Source organism: Erpetoichthys calabaricus, chromosome 2 (genome assembly GCF_900747795.2).
Source record: "Erpetoichthys calabaricus chromosome 2, fErpCal1.3, whole genome shotgun sequence".
NCBI lineage: Eukaryota > Metazoa > Chordata > Cladistia > Polypteriformes > Polypteridae > Erpetoichthys > Erpetoichthys calabaricus.
Window position 1 is genome coordinate 33466800 of NC_041395.2, and position 20228 is coordinate 33487027.

The following is a 20228-nucleotide window of genomic DNA, read 5'->3' on the forward strand; positions in this document are numbered from 1 at the left end:
GCTCAAATGATGCACAATAACAGTCAGTTATGAGTGAAGTAAGATCCATAGTCCAAGTTACAAGTGCATTGTGGCTACTGACTGTCTCTCTCTACAGGCCAGGTGAGAGCAAGAATAAGAGTCAGGGTGGATGACACATATAAGGGTGTATTTTTGTTTAGGAGTATATTTAATTTGCATTATATGTTTGTCCTGTAGGAATCCAAGGTATTTGTATAGTTCACCATCTGCTCTGGCCTTGATTTGGTTGCCATTTTTGAGAATTTACCCACCTTTTCTAAGGTTTCCTGTTTCTACATTAACAATGTTATTTCTAGTAATTGTCTGTTTGTTCCTGCATATATACTTATGTCATCCATATAGAACAGATGTGACAGAGTGTATTGTTGGTGTTGGCTTTTGATTTTGTCTCCATATTGAGCCTTGGTTAATCTGTTTGATAGTGGGCTGTGAGAGAGAAAGAATCAGAGAGGGCTAAGTGAGTCGCCCTGGAAGATACCTCTTATTATTTGTATTGAATTTGTGTATATCTATGTGTTATATATACATATGTGTATTGTTGCTACCCAGTTTTCTATTAGTTTTTGTAGGCAATGTGTAAGTATGAGGTGTACTTTGAATAAGAGTAATATTTGTATTAGCAGTGTGTGGGACATTGTGAAATCCATTTTTGTAGTCGTAGTGTAGTAGTTGTGTTTTTTGGTATGCCTTCTGGAGTATCAGAGTCAATTAGAACAAACTGAAAATGAACTATTAGTGGAATCAGATGCCCTGTCCAAGGATTGTTCCAACTTTCCATCTCATGCTTGCTGGGATAGGCTCCAGCTTACCTGCAACCCTACTCAGGTTAAACGAGTTTAGAAAATGGATGGAAATAGAAAAATATATTGAAAAAAACATACATTAAAGATTAATTTCTTCACAGAGGCAACCTTTATGTGAAAGACTATAATGCATATGCCAACATGTCTAGTTTTTAAACCCAGAGAGTAGTTTGTGGTCTTATTTTGATGAAAGCTCTCAATTGATCCCGTTATCCATCTGTCAGGTACAGCTCAGCAGTTTCAACACAGTATGGCTTCTTCTCTGGGTTTCATGTATTATCTCTGTCACACCCTTTATTACTTCTGCAGCTAATGTATTCACGGGATGGAAAATCAGTTATTTTTTTTCTTTTGCTGGAGAGAAAGACAAACCTATATAATTTATATAATCATTGAGTCAAAACTTTAAAGCTTTTTAGGAGTATGTTAGACATTTTATAGCATTATTGGTATTCTTTCCTACTGGTGTCTTCACCTCTTGGCCTGTGAATTTCTAAACTAATATTTTTAATTATTTTACAAATATATGGAACATAAATGCAAGTATGCTGTACTATTGTTGTCTTAAATATAGACAGGTTTATTTTTGGCTATCACAGTTTCTGCCTTTTTTTCATGCTATTAACTTTGAAACTGTCATGTCATTCTTATCTACCCGTAGTGTTGATGTGGCTGTGTGAATGTACAAAGGGATATAAGCCTGTCTGGGGTGGGGATTTCATTGTAATTCAATTTTATTTTATAACTACAGTATAGCCGTTAATAATAATAATAAACGAACACTTCCTCAGTTTGTGGGAAAATGTACTAATTTCAGTTTGTTTTTTTGGGGGGGAGGCAGGGGACAGAAAAGACTTTTCTGAGGATTTTGTATGAGAGACCACAAGACATTACTCATTGTGCCTACAGCACAAAAATATGTGGCCGTGTCTTCAATTTTGAGGCTGTTCACATCCAAATACAGTGCCTGTTTAGAATTGTCTCTGGAGATTGTAAATTGTCCTTCAACGCTGCTGGCATACTTTGTAGTGCTGCTGTCAGAGCTAATAAGAGCTAGCCATTCAAGTCCTTTTCCAGGCTCTTGTCGAATCCAGCTCAAGGGGTAAGCAGTAACAGTATCTCCATCACTGTCCTGCCCTGAACCATGACAGGTCAGTCGCAGAGACTCTCCAGGCTTTTTGACTTCATTACTTTTTTGGGTCAAGACAATATCTGACTGAACACCTAGAAAACAAAGAGAAAAAAATAAAGTCAAATTATAGGATGATTAGATTAAAAAAATATGAGAACAGAAAGTAAAACTGCAAATGAAGCACAAATCAAAAGTGAATTACATGATAAAAGAGTCATAAACATGGAAATATATACAGTCTCCATAACTGTTACTGAAAACATGAAAGGTACAGTAGGAGTGATCTCTCTAAATTTATACGACAAAAAGAAAGCCACCTTATTTGCATAATTATTGCATCAGAAGTGTGGGGATTATTTAAGAGCAGAGAATTCACAAAAGAGAAGCAAAAATATTTAGTAAATAAAAATACATTGGTTAATGATTTTTTTAAATGACTATATCCTTTGTGAACATGTGTATTATTTGTGCACTGTCAATAGTTAAAAGATTTATAAAGATTTGTTACAGTGCTTATATACCAGAGCATTTAAAAACACAATAAAAGGTCCAAATATTAAAAAAAAAAAAAGATGATTTGCTCTTTTTGAGTAAAAAATATCAACTTCGGTGTTTTATACTTATAAATATATGTATTTTATTTTTTTCTGTACCATCTGCGGTGGCACGGTGGCGCAGTGGGTAGCGCTGCTGCCTCGCAGTTGGGAGACCTGGGGACCTGGGTTCACTTCCAGGGTCCTCCCTGTGTGGAGTTTGCATGTTCTCCCCGTGTCTGCGTGGGTTTCCTCCGGGTGTTCCGGTTTCCTCCCACAGTCCAAAGACATGCAGGTTAGGTGGACTGGCGATTCTAAATTGGCCCTAGTGTGTGCTTGGTGTGTGTCATGCAGTGGGTTGGCACCCTGCCCGGGATTGGTTCCTGCCTTGTGCCCTGTGTTGGCTGGGATTGGCTCCAGCAGACCCCTGTGTTCGGATTCAGCGGGTTGGAACATGGATGGATGGATGGATGTACCATCTGCAGGAAGAGTCACATTTTGAAGAAATAACTACAACAGGTGAATTTCTCTGCCTTTTTCTTATAAAATAAAAACTTACTACAGCTTATGAAATTACCCTCAATTATTTTTTACACTTCACATCAAATTTGTGGTCTGTAATATTTTGGTAGCTCCTTCTGTTAAAATGTACTGATAAAAAATTTGGGTTGCTCTTGGACAAATGCTGTAAGTGACAGAACAATCAAATTAACATGTGGAAAGCAGAGGCAGAGAGGATAGCCATTGGTTCCACAGGGTTCCAGATTTTCAATTTATTACAGTGTCATGTTAGTGCATTTAATTCTCTTTATAATATCAGTGTCATAGACCTTTTAGCATTTATTTTGTGAAATGTCTTTCAATGTCAGGGTCATTAGGAATCACACAGTATACTGAAAGTAATGAACACATGTAGGAACCAACTGAGGCTGAGGCACCAGCCCATCTTAGTGCACATTCACTTCTGTTCTCACATGAACTCGGACCAGGACAGTTTAGCTCTGCCCATTCAATTTAATTCAAATCAATTCATTTTTATAGAGCCTGCTTTACTGAAAACAGGCTCAAGCTCATAGCTTTTGAACAGTTTTCCTGCTATAAAGCAATGACAAGAATAATTAAAATACAGGTTAAGAGATTGACATAAAATTATGTTGGATATGGCCAGTTGACAATGTAGGAAAGAAAAAGAAAAACTCCAGTTAGCACCACTTCTGGAAAAACTAAATGTCCATCCATAATTGGTCATAACAAACAATGCAACAGTCAGACAAAGATACAGTTCTGGTGACCAAAATCAACTAACCACCTTCAAACCTGTTGGACATTCTAATAATGTAAAGTACATGTTCTGGGCAGTTTGATATAAAGAATAATCTCCTGCATCCTTGGATTCCAAAGCTCCTCTTGTCACTGCATCACTTCCTTTGGGAAAGAGTGGCACCCTGGAAATGTAACAGTGGAACCAAGTCCTACAGTCATAAGTCAAGAAGAAAACAGAGTAGAGGGTGTCAGTAGCAGTTCATAAGGATTGTCATGATTGTATTTTTCTGTAAATGACTAACAAAATGAGATGCAATATGAAAGTTACTACAAAGAGGTATCTGTGCAGCTTTGCAACAGTGTGCTCCATTTCGTGCTGTTTTTGCCATCTTTGGCACAGCGTGCACATTTTTGAATATTTAAGAGACAAAGGACTGTTGCATGCATGCTAACTGTTGTGCTGTCTTTGGGTAACATAACATTGACCATGAGGATGGAGCTTTCATTCTCACCTCCATCAGTATTGCTTGCACTGCCTCGCTGGGCTGAATCTTTTGAAACATGTTTAATATCCTTTGGTCTGGATGAGGGGAGCGATGCTTGTAAAACAGCCATACTCACACACTGTCTGGGCACTGAAGAACAACGCATCTTTAAAACCTTCAGAACTGCAACTGTTTATTCTGCATTGGTTCATTTCCTGGAATGTCATTTCTCTTCACACCTTTTGTCGGCAGCAGGGTGAGTCATTTCATCAGTTTGTGGCTTCTGCAAGTCCAGTGAGTTACAGGAACAATTCATCAGGGGCCATCTTACAGAGCAGGCCAGTAACCCTGAGGTTCAAGAACGTTTACTGATGGCACTGTTGTATGCAGCAACAGTATACAGTAAACTTGTTTTTTTCAACCAGACAACGCCCATGTCATGCTTAGTGCTTCCTTCAACACCTGTGCACAACGCTGCTTACTTGTAGTTAGAACATGTGATGCATTTGCCACAGGTTTCCACTCCTCCTCATGCTTATGCAAATGAACATCTCCCAATCCGAAAGAAGGAGCATTTTTATTGACGTTACAAAAAACAAAACTGACATCCAGCCACTCATCATTGGTGGGGTCTGTGCGGAGAGGGTACCGGTCGGTGTTCAGGTTTCTGGGCATTGAGTTGGAGGATGACCTGACCTGGAGCGCCAACACCAAGGAGCTGCTGGAGAAGGTGCAACAGAGACTGTATTTTCTGAGAATCCTCAGAAAGAACCATCTCCCCAAAAATCTGCTCCTTGCCTTTTATCACTGTTCCATCGAGTGTGCGCTCACGTACGGACTATGTGTGTGGTATGGCAGCTGCACTTCCTCAGAAAGGAAAGCACTCCACAGGGTCGTCAGGACAGTGGAGAGAACAATTGGTTGTACCCTCCCCACTCTGGAACAAATCTACACCTCCTGATGCTGCAAAAAAGCAATAGACATTTCACAGGATTCATCACATCTCGGTCATTGCCTCTTCCAGTTTTTGCCATCGGGCAAGAGATACAGAGCAATGAAAAACAGGACAAAAAGCCTTAAAAACAGTTTTTATCCAAAAGCAATCATGGCCCTGAACTCAAATAAAACTGTTCCATATCATTCTCTCAATGTGTAATATAGACCTTAAGTCAGCCAGTCCAATTTGTATATATTTGTAATGTACTTTTATTACTATTCCTTTTCTTGTTTTTTTTTAATTTTTATGCCTCACACTGAGTCGACAGCACCTTTAATTTCGTTGTTCCTTTGTAAAAGTGACAATGACAATAAAGATCTCTCTCTCTCCAATGGGGTCATATGCAGCTAACACAGATGCGGAGACCAAGTCCTCCTGCAGGTCTCTAAGGGGCTTATCTTTCTCAGCTATCTGAGGGATACATTTTCCTATCAAGTTGACCATGCCAAGGAAGCTCCTAACGTCACTCCCATTTGAAGGTGCCTGCATTTTCAAAAAGTCTTCCGTTTTGTTTGAGTCATGCCTGATCCCCTCAGCAGAGACGGTGTCCAAGAAAGTGAACCTCACTCTTTGACAGGTAACACTTGTCAACATTTAGTGTAATGCCAGCATTTTGAATTTCCTGCAGCACCATGTGCAGGTGTGTGTCATGTTAATCTTGTTTTGTGCACCAGTGCAGTACATCATCCAAGTGACAAATAAAATCAACAAATCCTTCAGTGACCTCAGATACCATTCTGCACTAAAAATGCCCAGGAGCTGAGCCTATACCAGATGGAAGATGATTAAAAACAGAAACTTCCAAAAGGTGTGATAAAGGTTGTGTACTGTGATGGTGCGGATTAGCTCCACACTCAAACTTCTGTTTGGGGAGCCTTTTGAACCAGACACCATTGATAACATAACCGAATCAGACAGCAGATGAGGACACAACACACAAAGCAAGGGGATGGTGTAAATGTGCTTCAGTGTTTTTATTATAGGAATCCAAACAAAGTGTCCCAAAATAGTGCGGTGCAAAAATTCAATAAATAAGTAATCCATAAAAACAAAGTGCTGATGGAGGCTAAAAATCAAAGAAATAATCGTTTAAAATGAGGGTAAAAACACATGGGCAAGAAACTTTTCCAATTCAGAGTCCTGGTACCCCTTAAAAAACTGACGTCTCCTTGTCTTGCCCTTTTAGAAACTTGGAGACCGAGGAGAAGTCCACTAACAGGTGCAGACCATCTTTTATTCTGGCTCATGTCTTGCCACCTGTCACTCGGCATTGCAACGTTTATATGTTGTGTATCCTGCAGCACGTACTGTTCAGGTGATCCGGCTGACAATGTAGACAGCTTCACCTGCCAAAAGTGTTTAGTTAATTTAGAGTTGGTTGGGAAAATACACGAATTGGAGGACCGTGTTAGGAACCTGATAGCAAATAGGCAAACCGAAAATTGGATTGACTCTGTTTGTTTAGACATTAGTCTGAGAAGCCAAAATTTAGTCCCTTGGCACCCAGGTCACCAATTCGGACTCAGAACAGATTCTCAGCCCTCTGCAGCATGCCTGTGGATACTGAGAATAAGAAAGTGCTCATAATTACTGATTCCATAGTGCCAAATGTTAGAATTCTAAACTATGTTAAACCAGCAGTTAATGTTAAATGCCTTGCAGGGGCCAAGATTTCTGACATAGAGGCCGCATTGGATCATGTCACCGATGATGAAGTATCTACCTTATTGCTGCATGTCGGCACTAATGATATTTATTTACAGCAATCTGAGGTATTAAAGATGAACTTCATCTCTCTATGCACCAACGCTAAAAGAAAATGTCAGAATTTAGTTGTATTTGGCCCCTTACCAAGATTATATAGAGGGGATGTGATTAATAGCAGATTGCCTTCCCTTCACTGCTGGCTAGAAACCGGATGTGCAAATAAAAGCATAGCCTTTGTGAACAATTGGGATGATTTTTGGGAAAGGCCTGGATTTTTCAAAATAGATAGCCTTCATCCTAACTGGAGAGGATCTTTTGTATTGTCCCAAAATATGGCAGCAAAACTGCCTGGCTGACTGATTAGAGCACCATCCAGGCCGCAGTCATGTGATCTTGATGAAGGAAACTCCACTGTAATTATGTTGTTACATTTAAGCGCAGCATTTGACACCTTTGACCATTCTATTTTATTGCACAGGCTAGAAAATTATGTTGGGATTACAGGTACCATGCTCACTTGGTTTAGTTCTTATTTATCAAATCGATTCCAATATGTACAGAAATGTGCTGACAGTACTCCATCATTATACACAGAAATGAGATATGGGGTCCCACAGGGCTCAGTACTGGGACCTTTACTGTTTTCACTTTACATACTTCCACTCATATGCAGATGACCCCCAGTTATACCTTTCTTTTAGATCAAATGAAGTTTCGCCAATGTTGTCTTTAATTAGTTGTGTTAGTGAACTAAAGGAGTGGATGGATGAGAACTACCTATCTTTAAACACCGATCAAACAGAGATGTTATTTATTTTGTGGAATGACGCGGATCACAATAATGTTTTGTCATCATTTAACTCAGTTGGAATCACTATTAATTTTACTGATTCAGCCCGCAATCTAGGAGTTCTCTTTGACTCTAGCATGTCATTTAAAGCGCATATTACAAAGTTGTTCAAATCATGTTTCTTTCATCTTAAAAATGTTGGGAAATTAAGGTGCTTCTAAATAAACAGGATTCTGAGAAGTTCATGCATTTTTTTCTAGTAGGATTGACTACTGCAATGCAGTGTTCACTGGATGTTCAAACTGTTCTTTATACAGCCTCCAGTTAATCAGAAATGCTGCTGCAAGAATTATTAAAAGAACAAGAAAACACGAACACAACTCCAGTTCTTAAATCCTTACACTGGCTCCCGGTTAAGTTTAGGGCAGATTTCAAAATCCTCCTTTTAACATATAAAGCCTTAAATGGCCAAGGTTCGGCTTACTTGTCTGAACTTATGGCTTACAAACCAGAGCGCATATTAAGATCAAGATGCCGGTCTGCCTATGATTCCAAGAATTAATAAAATAACAGTGGGAGGTCGAGCTTTTAGTTATAGGGCCCCTAAACTGTGGAGTGGTCTGACTGCTACTATAAAAGATGCCCCTTTGGTCTCTGCTTTCAAATCCCGGCTGAAGACTCACTACTTCAGTTTAGCATATCCTGACTAGAGCTGCTGATTAACTGTACAGACTGCATCTCTGTTAGTCATTAGCACTAAAACATAAGTAACATGATAGTTATAATTTGTTACTAACCCTCACCTATTCTGTTTCTCTTCTTGGTACTCAAATGTGGCACTTGTTGCCATGGCCCACCTGCCAGGTTTTTTTGCCTGCCTAAGATAAAGTCATCCCTGATGGAGGATCGCAGAAATCGTCGGGTAGATGGGTCCTTTCATCGGATTGGCTGGCCCAGCGCTGTCACAGCTGTGAAATGGCCAATTGGGGGTGGCTGAGGTCTCCAGGACTCTAAACAAATCCAAATCATATTGTGTGATATCATCTACTGTTATGTTTTTATTTTTATACTGTATTGTGGATTACTTGTGTTATATTCTGTGTGTTGTGTTGTATTGACCCCCTTCTTTTTGACACCCACTGCACACCCAAACTACACAGAAAGGGGTCTCTCTTTTAACTGCCTTTCCCAAGGTTTCAGAGTTTTTCCTTGTCTTCTTAGAGACTCAAGGCTGGGGGCTGTCAAGAGGCAGGGCCTGTTAAAGCCCATTGCAGCACCTCTTGTGTGATTTTGGGTTATACAAAAATAAATTGTATTATATTGTATAATCCATCTATCAGTTGTGGTTCGGCAGTTTCAACACAGCATTAGTTCTCCTCTGCTCACTCTGGGGTTTAATGCATTCTCTATCAAAACTCATTACTTCTGCAGCACAGTATATATATCCAAAGGATGCAAAAAGCTGAAGTTTCCCTTTTGCTCGAGATAAGGACTAATCTATATAAATTTCTACAAGCAAATTGAAAGCTTGTTGAGAATAGGGTAAGGCTTTACTGCACCACTGGTGTAATTTAGTACTGAACTGGTGGCTTCTCCTCTTGCCCTGTGAGATTCTAAACTATTTTTTCTCTCTTTTTTTTTTAACAAAAATATGATACATAAATGCAGATATACCATGTTTGATTTAAAGATGGACAGAGTACTCATTGATCATGATTTTCTGGGTTTTTCTATATTACTGTTATTGCTTTCTCTGATTTTAACGAAATTAAGTTTTCAGGTCATTCTTTACTACCGCTGTGGGTGTATAGAAGGATGTAAACCCATTTGGTGTGAAATTTTTATTTTAACGTAATTTTTAAATTACAGTGTACCTGTTTATCTGTGGAAAGGAAATTAAAGATACTCTTTTCAACATTTAACAAAATGTTGTAATTCCCCTATTTTGTTTTGTTTTTTGACAGAAAGGTTTATGGTGAAGATTTCTATGAGCAAGAGGTTCCTCATGGTGTCTGTAGCACAATAATATGTGGCTGTGTCTTCAGCTTTGAGGTTGTTCATGTCCAAATACAGAGTCGGTTTAGAATTGTCTCTGGAGATTGTAAATCTTCCTTGAATGCTGCTAGCATACTCTTCATCACTGCTGTCTGGGATAATGTAAGCCAGTCATTCAAGTCCTTTTCCAGGCTCTTGTTGAATCCAGCTCAAGTAGAAACCTGTAACAGTATCTCCATCACTGTCCTGTCCTGAACCTTGACAGGTCAGATGCAGAAACTGTCCTAGCTTTTTGACTTCATTACTTTTCTGGGACAAGATAATATCTAGCTGGTCACCTAAGCAAATAGACAACAAATAGTGTATAGCCAAATTATATGATAAGATTAAAAGTAATAAGTGAAAGCAAAAATGTAAATGGAATATGAAAGAAAAGTGACTTACATGATAAAAGAGTCACAAACATAGAAATATATAAAGTTTACATAACTGTTATTGAAGCAAGGAAAGAAAACATGAAAGATGTAGTTGAAGTGACCTCTCAAAACTTACAATAAAAAGTAACGTGCCTTATTTGCATAATTATTACATCAGAAGTGTGGAGATTATTTATAAGATGAGAATTTACATCAGAGAAGTAAAAAGATATTTAGTAAGTAAGAAGGCAGTGCATAATTAAATTATTAAAATGGCTGTCTTATGTGAACACACATATACAGTATATTTGTGTATTTTCAACTTTCAAAGTGTTTACGATATAAGAATTCATTCATTTGTTCATATAACAAAGGGGGAAAACACAATGAAATACTGAAATATTTAAGACATTTTTGGTAATTTTCTGTTTTTCATTTTATATTTATATAATTTACATTTATTTCTCTATTTGCTTTGTCTGTATACAGTTTGGAGGAAGAGTCAAGTTTTGGAGAAATACCCACAACGGAGGAGTTCTTTTTTTGACATTTATGTTATCACGTTTTAAAATACAGATTTGTCTGAGCTTTTGGAACAATCCTCAAATGATTTTTTCCAACTTGTAAGAGCCATTTGCTAGTAACTTAAGTTACATAAATGTTTTACTAAATATTAGTGCATAAACTATGGGAGGTTCCTATAACCCCCATAAGTTGAATTGAATTGGTATATTTTAACTATTTGTAGCTTCTCTGACTAAACATTCTCAGCTGTTGATCAGCCTTGCCATGTGTAAGGAGTAGAGGGCACATGGTTTTAAACTGTGCCTTTCATGCATGTTTTGTGTGCCAAGTAACATGAAAGACAAAGCACTTAATTATATGTGCTGCGCTGTATGTTCTGTACTATTAAAGCGTACAGAAGAAGTAAAGAATCTTTAAGTATAGAAACAACTAAAGTTTTAGAAGAAAAGCTAAGTTTAGAGAAGATACATTTTTTCAATTTTTTTGCCTTTTATTCTACGTGTGTAACAACTTTTTTTTTATTCTTGTGTGGATTGTTTGCTTTGAATTTTCACTAAATATTTTAAAACAAACTTCTGGACTGAGATTTCTTTTGACACACGTTTTACCTGTGCTTGAACTCACCTTACACTCCTGCAGCTACACACTTCACTTCCAATATTCCTTAATTCACTTCCAATATGTACCAATAGTAAATTAGGTTGCTGTGTAAATGACTGAATAAGTAGAAAGCAGAACCAAGGAAGACAACTATTTGTTATATCGGGATCCAGATATACAGCTTACTACACATATTTCTATTGCATTTAATTCTGTTTATAATAATATCAGAGCCATAGATCTTTTACCACTGCACCCATTTATTTTCTGAGACATATTTCAATGTCAGTGTCATCTGGAAACAAAGGATATACTGGTAGCACTGAACACAAGGTAGGAATCAGCTCAGTGTGGGCAACCAGTCCATTGCAGAGCACATTCACTCCTATATCCACTCACACTATATGTACTCAGACCAAGCAATTGTATCTGGCTGTAGGTTGAAGACTCTACCTTCCATGCCCCATGACCTCCCACAGTGTGTAGAAGTAGAAAGAGAAGAGCTGTTGTACCGTTTTTCCCCAAATCGAACAAGAAAAGCAGCTGAAAAAGTTTACAGAAAAAAATGGCACAACAAAATCAATTATGGAATCACAGAATAAAAAGCTCAGTATACAGTTAGGTCCATAAATATTTGGACAGAGACAACTTTTTTCTAATTTTGGTTCTGTACATTACATGCCTGTGCCCACCTTTGCAAAAAGGGAGACTACAGCATCATGCAGCCTCACCTTCAGAGTCCTGAAACCCACTCTGTAAATTATGCAGGTAATTATGCCAGTATTGTATGCAAGTATATTTAATTTAAAAAATGGCGATAGGCTACTTTACTTGTAAACAATACGGACTGTTAGATTTTTGAATTACACCTTTTCAAATAAAGTTTCAAGAGCTGAACTAATCCTGCATTTTTCATTGTTTGGTAGGTTTTACTATCTACAGATGCAAAACAGGGTGTGTCATAAGTGGCCATTTCTATTGTTGTTTTTGTTTAAAAGTCACTGTCAAAAGACAGGGCTTTTTAACTCACTTACGAAAATGTCAAAAACTGGTCACACCCATGGCCGCCAGAGAAACTGCCCCTGCTGCGCCCGCCAGAGAGACTGCCCCTGGTACTTCTCCCAAAGAGACTGTGCCCTCCATAGCTACAATCAATGTCAGTTCATCAGTGCCTGTCACTAGTTTTAGAGGATCACAAATTCTACAAAATTCAAAAGAGAAGAAGATTTTGTTGCTTTTGTAATTTGGGGCAGTACAAAAACAAATCTCATGTTACTGTACATATAAAAAGACAACATAAATTAATATAACAGACTTCCTTTGGTTTGTATTGATTCCAGAAGGGGCATTTTTGCAGTGACAAACTCCCACTGGACCTAGATATCCCATTCATGTTCAAAAGTGCACATAGGGAGCTAAACACGTAATCTGTGAGTCAGAGAAATAAACGAGCATCAAAATTTTCTCAAAAGAGTGGGTTCATGGGATTTGAATGCTACCATTTGGGGTCTTTGGCCTTCTCTCCAGTTACTGTTATGTCAGATATTATACTTCAGGAGGAAATATTAATTAGAATAGTACAAACAAAATGGTTTGGTAAAGAGACAATAAAAACATGTTTACATTGTAAACAGATAGCAGAAACCATTAAGTAAAGAGATATATTTGTGACTTGTCACAACCACGTATATCATTCAGGTCTCATTTGGGGAGGGTGGTGGTCCATTATATCAACAAACTGAATACTTGGAATAGTATTAAGGCAGGTTGTTTCTGTCAAAATGTCAATCAAAAAATGACGACTTGATCGCCCCTCCCCCTTTCCTCTGATTGGTGGATTTAAATGATGCGCCCAGCTCCCTGTCCTGTGATTGGTGAAATCAAACCTGTCCCCTCCCTAACCCCACCCAGACTCCCCCTTAATCCCACCCCACCTGCCTGATTGGTTCAGGGTTTGTGTCAAGAGTTTGATGGATGCTGTCTTTGCATTGTCGCCAGTCTGTCAACACCTGCTTGTTGGGTGGCAACCCCCTCCCTGCCCCTCCTCCTGAGGCCCTTTATATTGTGAGCTGCAAAGCTAATCGTACCCCCAAAAAGATACAGACGCCCCTAGGAAAAACCCTAGGAAACAGACTACCTTCACATTTCTACTTTCCCTTCTGTCCGGCTCTGTCGCGTAATTTGCCTCCCGCGTGGTACTCCGCCTTGTCAAAAAGCCTGAACGGGCTTCTCTCAGTGGCTTAAAACTGATTTCTTGCTTCTCCTTACCCCTCTCTCAGACATTCTCTCCTCCTGGGGAAACTGTCATCTCTGAATTGTCATGGAGGAGCACGTTTAAACTTTTGAAAAGAGACAAATGTTTGTTTGCAGTGTTTTGAATAAAGTTCCTCTCTTTTTTACAACCTCCTGTGTCTCTGTGCAAATCTGTAACCCAGATCTGTAATTGCTCTCTGTACACCACAGTTCGAGTGAAACAGCTCCCCCATCTCACAGAAAGGCGCACTGACAGCCGCTGCACGTTCATGTCTCAGTGTGTAGAGAGAGCAAACATGTTCCTACTGCTTGAACCTGGCAGGCCCTATGCGTGCATCCCGCTGCATGCTGTTGAGCCCCCGGGAGGCCCATCCTTCGCTGAGAAAACAGATGCTTGTTTTGTGGTTTTAAACTTTTGAAGGTAAAGGATTTTAGGTATTGCATGTAAAGCACAAGATAACTAGTTTGATATAAGCCTTTTAAAAATCACACAGAGGTAAATAGTATACAGCAATTCCCTTTTAAATCACACTTGATACATATAAAAAATCATTCTAAAACAAACCCTTTTCTATCAAATACACCACAATAAATAATCAAGTACATTTATTTTCAACTGAGCTAAGGATCCACATTGTGGAAGCATTTCGCTTAACTTTCTAAAGGTGAGAGCTGTACCTAGACACAGAGTGAACAGGCACACTTGAACAGCAGCTACCAGAAGTGGGGATTGAACCCACACGGGCATTTGTCCATTGGATATTAAATCCAACACCTTAACCACTCGGCCATTCTGGTGGTAGAAAAAGGCGGTTTAATCAATCTTCGCCACTCCATGAAAACTGATCATTCTTTCAGCTCTTTCAAAAACAGGTGGAGCCCCGACGCCCCCCTTCTTCACTGAGAAAAGCTTTTCTTTTACTGATACACGTACTTGGACAGCTGATATAAGAACAGGTTCACACATACCGATCTTTAACATAAGTTCATATCTTCCTGTTGTAAATGTAAAGCAGTCTTAAAACAGGGTCAAAGGGCACACAATTGCTAAAAGAAAGCACTCTCATTATTATAAATTCTGCTTTCAAAAAAATCCTGCTCTTTTCGGTATGTATGTGTATTTATATATATATACACAGTAATCCCTCCTCCATCGCGGGGGTTGCGTTCCAGAACCCCCTGCGAAAGGTGAAAATCCACGAAGTAGAAACCATGTTTATATGGTTATTTTTATATTGTCACGCTTGGGTCACAGATTTGCACAGGAACACAGGAGATTGTAGAGAGACAGGAACGTTATTCAAACACTGCAAACAAACATTTGTCTCTTTTTCAAAAGTTTAAACTGTGCTCCATGACAAGACAGAGATGACAGTTCCGTCTCACAATTAAAAGAATGCAAACATATCTTCCTCTTCAAAGGAGTGCGCGTCAGGAGCAGATCATGTCAGAGAGATAGAGAAAAGCAAACAAATCAATAGGGCTGTTTGGCTTTTAAGTATGCGAAGCACCGCGGCACAAAGCTGTTGAAGGCGGCAGCTCACACCCCCTCCGTCAGGAGGAGAGAGAGAGAGAGAAAAACAAACAATGAAAAATCAATACGTGCCCTTCGTGCTTTTAAGTATGCAAAGCACCGTGCAGCATGTCGCTTCACGAAGCAGCTGCACAGAAGGGAGCAACGTGAAGATAATCTTTCAGCATTTTTAGACGAGCGTCCATATCGTCTAGGTGTGCGAACAGCCCCCCTGATCAGAGAATGTCAGCGCAAGAGAGAGAGAGAGAAAAGTAAGTTGGGTAGCTTCTCAGCCATCTGTCAATAGCGTCCCTTGTATGAAATCAACTGGGCAAACCAACTGAGGAAGCATGTACCAGAAATTAAAAGACCCATTGTCCACAGAAATCCGCGATATTTAAATATGCTTACATATAAAATCCGCGATAGAGTGAAGCCGCGAAAGGCGAAGCGCGATATAGCAAGGGATTACTGTATATATAAGCATTCAGCCAGACACCGACCCATTACACAACTGCCCACTTAAATTGGGTCAACGGAACACATTTTTTTTTAAGCAAAACTCTCCTTATTTTAAAGTTTGCTTTCAAAAATACACACATTATATATATATATATATATATATATATATATATATATATATATATATATAAATAAATAAGCATTCAGACCGGTCCATTACACGGCTTGCCATTAAACTTGAAAGATGACTCTGAATCTCGTTGAAAGACAAAACGGTGCGTCTTCAATATCTTATTAGAACAATGTTTTCTATTTATTTATTTTTTATGGATAGGATTAAATTAAATTATTGTTCATACAGTCTATTCTCCCGAGAGTCCTGGCAGTCAAGATCACGGTACGGTATATTATTGGTTATTATACACGTCAAACAAGTATGTTTTTAAAAACATATTGCTGAATCCTTATATTTTATCCTTAGGTCAATATTTCCAATATGATTCTCCGATCTATTACTCGGAAACTGGTAAGTCCCTTTTTAAAAAATTATATCTGTTTAAAATGAGGGGCTGGGGATTTAAAATCCAAAATGATGTTGATCATAGGTTACCATTAATTATTATGCTCAGTACAATCTCTGTGTGTAGGTGCGTGAGCGCGCTTGTGTGTGTAAAATATAAGTTGTAGCAGTTTATATTTACTTCTATCTACGTGTATGATGATTAATGTACAAATACAATATTCATATTCCTGAAGCAAGCAATATTAGTTTTTTCTGTTACCAAAACAGGCATTCCAATCAATTAGTTTTTGTCTCGACCAGGCTGTCTGTTTTTATTTAAGTCCTTAGTTTTTATCCATCTTGGTGCAGGGATTGCGCGTGCGTTTTTTTTTTAAAGAGTACTTTGTATGCAAAGAATAAGCGATTATCTGTGTAAAGTGTTTCAGATAGTTACAAATACCAGATAATGTGCAAGAGTCTGTTTATCTATCTATCAATTATAAAAAGAGAACTTTTATATTTACACTAGTCATTTAGCCCGTTACAATAACGGGCGCTAGAACAGTAGTGCATAAACATTAGTAGGAACAATCTATATTAAATGGCAAGTGACTTTGACCTCATTCTTTTTGTTGGTCGTATTTTTCTTTCAGCCTTTCTTTTGTTGATGTTTACTTGCTGAGCTGACCGTTCTTCGTGGGCTGCCACCGTGTATTGTGTGTCTTTAATTTTCTGTGACAGTAATACCGTCTTGTAAGTCCGCTGGCTTGTACGTCCGTAATATACCTTTAATTTTCTCTGGCAGTAATACAGGCGTGTGCGTCGGTAATATGCCTTTAATCTCCTCTGACAGTAATACTGGCTTGTATGTGGCTGTAATATGCGTCACTGTATTGTGTACCTTTAATTTCCTCTCGCAGTAATACTGGTTTGTATTTCCGTAAAATGCCTCGAACTTTCTCTGACAGTAATATCGCGCATCACACCATGCCCCGCGCATGCGCAATTCATCAGAAGACACAATTCGGCATGCCCTGAAAACGGTGAAGTAAAGATGGGATCATTTTACGTAGATGGTTACGGCAAAATTCAGGGTGTGCCGACGGCATTTGAGTTTCCCAGCTGCTTTTATCACGGTTGTCCAGAGTGCTACGATACATAAGCCAAAATATCCTCTCACGGGTACGTCTTATGCCGAATTATTTAAAATGTTTGACGACAAACTGTTTTGGATCATTTGGATCGATAGTATTGTATGAATTGTTGGATCGTTTAGGACAGAGGTTTCTGTATCATGATACAGATTCCATTATCTTCACAGCATTGCCCAGACAGTACACGCCACCGCTCAGTGAGTATTTAGGTGAACTCAGCAGCGAACTAGATCCTGACGACTTCATAGAAGAATGTTTCTGGGGGTCCGAAAACATACACGTACAAAACGTTCAAAGGCAAAGTCTGTATGAAGGTGAAGGGCGTTACTCTCAATCACAAAATGGCTAGATCGGTAAACTTATACTCATTAATGGATCTAGTGCATAGTTTTGTAAGCTGCGATCTCGTGAAAGATTCATAAGAACAAAAAGAACCTGACATTGCAAAATCACCCACTCAGGAAAAGATTGAGTGGTGTACAACAAAAGGGTTTTATTGCCCGATTTCACAACTCTCCCCTATGGATTGTAAAGAGGGATTTGATGTTAGACTTCAGCACCCGATCTCAAAAATTGTCTCTGGGCCCTCCTGTTCAGGAAAATCACATTATGTGATAAAGCTTTTGTAGCACGCGGACCGTGTGCTTTCTCGCCGCCCTGACAATACAGTCTGGTTTTACAGCTGTTGGCAGCCTCTGTACACCAAACTGTTAGCACGATCTGCAAAAACAAAATTTTTGGAGGGGACACCTTCTTCAAGCAACGATGAACTACTGCCGCCTGACAGTGTTAGCTTGGTGATCGTCGACGATTTGATGGAACAGGTGAGCCAGAGCAAAGAGAGCGGGCCGTCACAAAATATACTCACAGGAATTTGTCCATCATTTACTTGGTCCAAAATGTATTTTTTCAAGGCAAGAAAAGTAGAACGATAAATCTGAATGTCAATTACATCACCCTCTTTAAAAACTCTCGAGATAAGCTGCAAATCACAGAGTTAGCACGCCAAATGTACCCTGGGAGGGTTAAATTTTTCTTGGAGGCCTTTGAGGACTCTACAAAGGCCCCTTACGGTTATCTGTTGGTGAATCTGAAAGCCCATATGCCTGACGAATTTCGTCTACATACTGGATTGTTTCCTCCCGACTGGTCTGCGGTGTACGTCGTGAAAAGATAAAGATGTACGATCTTCCAAGTATTTGAGAAAGAGCCAGCACGTCGTGCAGAATAAAAAGAAATCTCCCTCTGCTCAAGACACTGCATAGGGTTTCCTGTCACCAAGCGAGGCACTGGACGATTTAATTTACGTTCTGGTCGAAAAAGCTCTTAATTACTTTAAAAGGCAATGTACCACTGACGTCCAGACAGTTCAAGCTGCTGAAGAATTGTTGCGCTGTTAAAAAAACTCAGCGATAAAAAGCTTACCGTTAAAAAGAAAAAAACCCTTTTAAATCAGAAAGGTGGATTTCTTGGAGCCCTAAGTGCAGCCATTCCTTTCATTACTAGTTTAATAGGTTCGAGAGTATAAATATGGAATACATGCACAAGATGTACCTGGTACCTCAACAACAAATGGCTCAATTGCAACAGAAAGCCACGGCTTCCAGTGACCTTTTAAGCGCTACAGAAAGTGAACTGCATAATCAAATGAAATTCATACTTGAGGGCGGCACGGTGGCGCAGTGGGTAGCGCTGCTGCCTCGCAGTTGGGAGATCTGGGGACCTGGGTTCGATTCCCGGGTCCTCCCTGCATGGAGTTTGCATGTTCTCCCCGTGTCTGCGTGGGTTTCCTCCGGGTGCTCCGGTTTCCTCCCACATTCCAAAGACATGCAGGTTAGGTGGATTGGCGATTCTAAATTGGCCCTAGTGTATGGTTGGTGTGTGGGTGTGTTTGTGTGTGTCCTGCAGTGGGTTGGCACCCTGCCCAGGATTGTTTCCTGCCTTGTGCCCTGTGTTGGCTGGGATTGGCTCCAGCAGACCCCCGTGACCCTGTGTTCGGATTCAGCGGGTTGGAAAATGGATGGATGGATGGAATTCATACTTGAACGCATTGACTTGAGCGCTGATGCAAAAGTAAAACTTTTTACGACCATCTTGCAAAGATACCTTACCTTTGTGAAAAAAGCGGATAAAGAAACCGGTGCTCCGACGCTATTGCTGCCTGCAGAGAACAAGGAGGATCCGTCGGGTGAGATCAGAGTCTCCTAGTACCCCAGAAGATCAGGTGTACAGTAAGATTTTGAAAAGTGCGCCGGTTAAATCAAAGAAGTATACAGAACTTAATTTTACAGAAAATGTCACATAGCACTAATACAGCCTACTGGAACGGCTTGGGAGAGAGTGTTTCGTGAAGAGCCATTAGCCGATATGAATATGGTCGATCTAATGCAGAACTTGACCACCCGTCACAACATACCGTCCTATCAGAGACCTAGGGGGTGGAAGGAATTTGTCAAGGCCATGGCCGGTTTGATCCTTCCAACATCCGCCATGCCAAACGCTGACATGAGAGAACTTCTGGAGAGCTTCAAACCTTCTGTCACGGATGGTGTCACTGCCACTGTTTCTGATATACCTTATGGTTTTCTTGCCAAATCTCGCAAAAAGAATGACTGGACTCCTTATTGCAATGTAAATATATTTTTGTTTAATAAAATATTAAATTTGATTTCAGAGTCTGCCTATTCTTTATTAAGATTATTACAGGTCATAGAACATCGCATACAGGGGTAATCCTGAAACCCTCTTGAAGTGTTCTTAGACAAGGTGCGGACAAATTTTTGAACCATATAATCGTTCTTTGTGACTTCATTAAAATACAGGTTCATGACATCTTTATAAGAGCGTCCTTTCCCTCTGATGCAGGAAAAAAAAAAATAGTGTTGCCTGCAGATGGTGGAAAACCAGCTTTGAAGCTGTTGGGAACGGTGAATAATTTCTTTACAGTTTGTTTAAAAAGCTGTATTTTTCCTCAGGAAAATAGATAAAGTCTGGTGGGCCACCGTAGGAATCAAAAAATTCTCCAGTTCTGTCTTCTCTGAGAAGTATCGCCAACCAGTGCTCTCCGGGTTGATTTT

The 20228-nt window shown here is 39.4% G+C and overlaps 1 non-coding gene and 1 gene segment (V, D, J or C); both read right to left on the reverse strand.

Moving 5' to 3' along the window:
• Positions 1–1611: 1611 nt before the first annotated feature.
• Positions 1612–10201, reverse strand: LOC114645114 (immunoglobulin heavy variable 3-11-like). The segment is given in 2 exon segments: positions 1612–2048; positions 10171–10201. Coding segments are annotated over 2 exon segments (459 nt in total).
• A 4034-nt stretch (positions 10202–14235) lies between these two features.
• Positions 14236–14318, reverse strand: trnal-uaa (transfer RNA leucine (anticodon UAA)). Its single transcript has one exon. It is a non-coding gene; the product is annotated as a tRNA-Leu (tRNA).
• Between the last annotated feature and the right edge of the window lie 5910 nt (positions 14319–20228).